At 42.7% G+C, this 5,918-nt stretch overlaps 1 protein-coding gene across 1 annotated transcript in view; it reads right to left on the reverse strand.

The window, feature by feature from the left end:
* Positions 1-3,762, reverse strand: part of sox19b (SRY-box transcription factor 19b) — a 5,264-nt gene extending 1,502 nt beyond the window's left edge. The window contains exon 1 of the mRNA XM_032544484.1: positions 2,674-3,762. Coding sequence (XP_032400375.1) covers positions 2,674-3,332 — 659 coding nt within the window. The 5' untranslated portion in view covers positions 3,333-3,762. The remainder of the gene's footprint in view (positions 1-2,673) is intronic.
* Between the last annotated feature and the right edge of the window lie 2,156 nt (positions 3,763-5,918).

A 5,918-nucleotide genomic window follows, 5' to 3' on the forward strand; every position in this document is an offset into this window, starting at 1 on the left:
AAAAAAGTACACATCACCACCAGGTTTCATTTGCTGACTGAAAACATTTTAGTAAGTCTTCAAGTTCAACAAATACATTTATTAAAGTAAGTTGTTAGGCAACCTCTCATTTGAGAACACAAATAAACCAGCAGGGTGGAACAGGACATGGGAGCTTCTCTACTACCACTACAGCTCAGACCAGGATAAGACTCATAAGGGATAGATGAATGGGCATTTCCACTAGAAACATGCTTCAAATAAATAGAGCTTTGGGATTTGCATGGTGCATTCTTATATTTGGGACTGAAAACAGAACAGATTTCAAAAATCAGACAGCAAAAGAAAAAACTAGGCACCAGGATAAGAGGAGACACAATGGGAGAATAGGATTAAATTATTCCCAAACGACTGAGGGGGAGAGTGCAGCACATGCTGAAGACTGAAGTGTCCCTGTGGAGACACCTGCCAACAGACAAACTTCCCACTCATTTCCTAAATGGCCTGTGGGCCATCAAACACAGTAAAGTGGATCTAATTTAATGTTATTTTCTCAAGATCAGTTGTATTGTTGACCGTATGAGCTTAAACTCAAAAACCAACATTGGTCAATGAGTGGGTCTGACAAAGCTTGTTCCTACTTTACCAAGATTTCTGGAAATATTGGCTGCTGTAGGGCTGCAACTAACTCATTTTCTTGATTAACCGATTAATTGTTTGGTCTATTAAAAAAAAGAAAGTCTGAAAAAGGGCTTTTCCAAAACCCAATGACATGCTAAAATGTATCATTTTGTCCACAACTCAAAGATATTAAGATCCCTGTCATAGAGGAGTGAAGAAGAAAGATTTATTTTCAATAAAAAAAAAGTAAGAAAAAAAAAAAGACTCTTCCCAATTAATCTATTATCAATATATAGTTGGCAATTCATGTAATAGTTGACAAACTGATTAATTTTTTTGCAGCTCTGGTCTGCTGCTGGGATTCAGGACAGGAAGCCTGGCTCCCAACATGACTCAAAGCTTCTGACATGTGAGTGACCGATAACGGCCATCAAAACATCTTTCAAAGATTCACCTGTGTGAGAACCAGCATGTCTGATAAGATAACGCTGATGTTGAGTCATTTGCTCAGAAAAGGACCAAATGATGATCAGATACTGGAGTAAAATCTCATCCGTCCGCACACCAGGACATTTGTCAAAGTATTCAGTCTTTGTACTTTTTTTGGGGTGGGGGGGGCTAATAAGGCAGGAGGCGAAGACCCAGAAGTGGAACTGGGACAATGGTCGAGCAGGAGTAGGGGATTGTGGGTAGGGGACCACACACAGAGCAGCCCTTCCTACCGTCAAGTCACCCTGATCAACATTCCAGGCAGGACCCAGCCCAGAGCCAAGCGTCACACGCATAACAAGTAGGCAGCAGACTGAAGCCTGTTGTTCCGCCGCAGCCAGGGTTCCTCAGTGACTCAATGTACTTTGTCTCAACATTTACACCTGATTAAAGCTGCACCTTTAAGTGCCTTCTTACATCAGGTGCACTCTGTAGATTGGAGGTGCATTTTATTTTTAGACCATTTGTCTTTTGTTTGGTTTTAAACTTTATCTGAACTCTTCAGATATCGTTATTAAAAAAAAAAATTATAAAAAGGGGAATTATTAAAAACGGCATGTCTGCTAAGTTAAAACTAAACCCAGTGCAGGGCAAAAGATTTGATGCAGAAGTTACTTTCTGATGTTATACCTCGATATTAGTCAATGGTGGAGTGGTTTGAAATGTCTGTAGTTTGTCTAAAAACCAACCAGTCAAACCTGTGAAAAAAAACTGAAAACAAATCTGTGAATGCGTATGGAGGAGGCCACTAGGTCCTGTAGTGAGTGGAGAACTGTATTCACATTGGCCCACTAATGAGGATAGAAGCTCAATTGAAATACTTTATTTTTTTTTTTTAAAGCATTTAAACATGACTCCCTGCACATGCTCTCCCACTTATTTAAAGATGTGCTTCTGTGCAGAGGCGCCACTCTTCTCCACTGATTGTCATTTTTATAACTCTCACACTATTCGATCCATCTGATCAGAAAGCTATCAACAGGTCCCATGAGAAGTAGTTTGCCTTGTGTTTAGTAGGCCAATGGTTTCCAAAGTGGGCAACCCCCCAGCAATAAGGGAAATAATTTACTTTGACTATAATTGGGTCCTACATAACTAAGTAACAATGACAGAATGTATGGCTACATACTTCATACACTTTCTATAAACATGTAAGAGCCAAACTCCAACCAGATTGGGGTCTGTGGTATAATTTGTGTCAGTTTAGGAGTCCTTGACGTGGAAAAAGTCTGCTAAAGCACTGCAGTAGTCTGCATCCAGAACTGGTACATTTTAAAGAAACTTTTATTTAAATAAATGAAAGAAATTGCGCCATATTGTCTGACGCAGGTGGATCCGGCCTACATGTTGGAGACCTTTTTTTAATGGCTCTCTGGAGCCGGGGGAACCTTGTCATTTTATTAAGCACATATATCAATGTTAAAAAAAGGGCTTTGAAATCTTAAAATCAAAATTACAACTGACTCAAAGTTGAGGCTTCTTGAATATTGTCACTGCCATTTCTCGGCAGTGATTAAAAGAGGAGTTCGAATGTTTTCAAATCGAAAGTAGTTATCATGCAAAACCTTAAAACAGACAACTCACCTGTAGGAGTTGGCTCCGTTCATGTACGTCTGTGCTGCCGTCATTGCAGGTGGGTACTGGAGAGCTGACAGGTCATACCGGTGGAGCTGCTGCGTGTAGCCGAGCGCCTCGCCCTGCATGCCAGCGTAACCCCCGGCGGGGCCCCAGCCGTAGCTGTCCATCCTCGGACTACCACCTTGGCCCTGCGCCGCCGCCAGCAGGTTGCCTGCTGACAGCGGGTACTTGCCCATCTGAGTGTCCTTTTTCAGCAGGGGCTTGGTCTTGCGGCGGGGCTTGTACTTGTAGTCGGGGTACTCCTTCATGTGGACCGCCCGGAGCCGCTTGGCCTCGTCGATGAAAGGCCGCTTCTCAGCGTCCGTCAGGAGTTTCCACTCGGCTCCCAGCCGCTTGCTGATCTCAGAGTTGTGCATTTTGGGGTTTTCTTGAGCCATCTTGCGCCTCTGTCCCCTGGACCAGACCATAAAGGCGTTCATGGGCCGCTTGACTTTATCCATGGGGTCGACTCCAGGTGCGCATGCCGTCTTGGAGCCCGGGTGAGAGTTGCCATTGCCGCCCATGCTCCCGGTCATGTTGCCGGTGATTGGTGACATTCCCTGGGATGTCTGGTGAGAAGGGGGCTGGCCGCTCGGCTTCAGCTCGTGTTCCATCATGCTGTACATGTTGGGACAGATGTAGTGAAGTTAAGATGAGTTACGGAAGAGTTGAAACGCCGAACAAACAGGAGCCGTTGTCGCCGTCCACCTGGCGACTTCTGGCCAGGTTTCCCTGCAGATTGAACCGGGATTGCCGGGTGATGCGAATCAACTAATTAGGCTACTCACGACGCACCCGGGACACAAAACTCCGCAACGGACGACCAGGTTTCTCTTAAAAGATAAGTCAGGTTGTGGCAGTCATTACTTTGATACTTAAGCTATTGTAAAGCGAGCAGCTGCCTCTCCTCGGTGCTGTGAAACAGTTCTCGTCGGAAAACCACTTGTTGTCAGACGGCCAACTCACACACTGAACTCATCTGCCTGTTCACTCCAAAAGTTCCCCTAATCTCGTGCAGTCAGCCGGGTGTGGACCAATGGGAGAGCGAAGAGCTTCAGTGTGCGCGCGCGAGCATTTGCAATTGAAAAGGCTCCGAGGGTGCGCGAGACACTTGTTGATGACGGTGGTGGAAGAGGGAGAGGGGCGGCATTCCAGGGCGACAAGTACGCTGTCTTAATATTCAATTATTATCAACTAGAACCATCTGATTAGATTAACATTTAAACACAATATTTAATCAAAACTCTCTACGAAGAGTGTGTCAAAATCACTGCTTCAGGTCCAACACACACATACACACACACACACACACACCACACACACACACACACACACACACACAACACACAAATCATATTTTATAGGCCTAAATACATTTACAATAAAACAATACAAGCTAAAACAACAAAACATCCCATTTAGTATTACTTCTTATATTAATAAAATCACATTGAAATAAGCCAAAAAAAGCAACATCATAAATTATTAAACATTTTTGGGATAATTAATGGTTAATAATAATGATTGTATATTTGGCGTGAAGGTACAAATGTTATATTCATGGAGAAAAACATCCTGTATCTAATGTAATGTAGACCACCACAAATTGAGGCTAGATTAACCCCCTTTAGGGCCCCTGTTGACCCACTTCCTCCCATTCCGCAGTGTGTATGGATCCCGTTGTGTTTAAGTACCAATCAGGTAAAGTGGGGACTGTGGACTACAAATAAAGGCTTTCATTATATTTTTGGCCCAGAAACCAAACAGTTTCAAGGTTTTAAAAGTAGACTTTGACACAGTGACCTCCTACACCGAAAATATTTGCTGCTTTTGCTCCCCATTTGGGATCTGGGTCCTTGGGGAACTTGCCCACTTTGCCTGGGTTGTATCCAAAAGGTCACTGGGGCAATTCAAATAAATGACAGATAATAATATAATGACTCAGTCAGGGTTGTTAATCTATTTTATAGGCCTAAATCTTTAGTTCATGATGGTGATGATGTACCTTTTGTTCACTGACATGAGTTTTTCTAGTCTTTTGTCATAACTTTATTTACTTCATTAATATGCAACTCCTTCTAAACACATCCCTTCGCCATTTAAAGAGTAAATACATCCGACTCAATCAAAAAAAACCACAACATTATTATTTGTCAAGCTAACTGCAGATGAAATGCTTGTTGTGTCTTCTTTAAAGCCACGCTTTTAAGAAGCCTGACCCTCTTTTCAGAGGATTGTGCTGAAGACATGTCCCTATACACGGGTATTGATTCAGCTACAATGGCACATAGAATTACTTTAGAGCGGCAGGAGAATGAGGAAGATCTTTGTTGGTTGGGCGAAAAATAGACCTCTTCTTTTGCTGTCCTCCAGAGTCTTTGTTAACAGCGGTGTTGCCTAAAACTACGAGGGCCATGCTGTCTCCCGAGTCTGCTCAACTTCCTCCAAAGATGGCTCCAGGGATGTGGTAGACACATCCATCCATCCATTTAGCCTGACATGTTAACTCAAACAGCATTGTAAGCAGTAGCATTTAGAAATAGTGGTCATTTGGTCAAACGTGTTCATTTAGGAACATGTGACATGAGTACAAAACTGATTAGGAACTAAAGTAATAGCAGTTCATCATTGTGCTGCATATTCCCAAATGATTTTCCAATTAAATCAGTAAACCAGTTTCCCGTGTAGATTCTTTATATCCAGCCCTCTGGTGAGTGTAAGCACTGTCAACATAGGTGGGTGGATGGAACTCAGAGAGTCTTAACTCTCAACACACTCAATTAGTTTTTGGGACAAAAGAATTGTTGCTGACATCACCAGCTCAGCTGCAGCTGGGCTTATGTGATCCTAACACATCAACATAACTATTCACCCAAATAATCTCAGCTGAAAGATCCACTTACATGCAATTGTTTGGAGCTTTCAATCGCGTATCCGCAGATACATCTGTTGTCTTCATCAAGATGTATACACCGCAGTGCTTCTCTTCAGGTTTTATTGAAGTGTTGTGAGATCCAAGCGCATCATCGCCGCAGGGGATCTACCTAAAAAGGTTGGATAGGTAGTGATAGGATGTAACTGATTACACATACACAAGTGCTGTACTTAAGTAGACATTTTAGGTTTCTTTTCATGCTACTTTCACTTCTACTTCACCATCACTACATTTCAGAGAGAAATGTTGTACTTTTTACTCCACTACATTCATCTGA

The sequence above is a fragment of the Etheostoma spectabile genome, chromosome 19 (genome assembly GCF_008692095.1).
Source record: "Etheostoma spectabile isolate EspeVRDwgs_2016 chromosome 19, UIUC_Espe_1.0, whole genome shotgun sequence".
In the NCBI taxonomy this organism is placed as follows: Eukaryota; Metazoa; Chordata; class Actinopteri; order Perciformes; family Percidae; genus Etheostoma; species Etheostoma spectabile.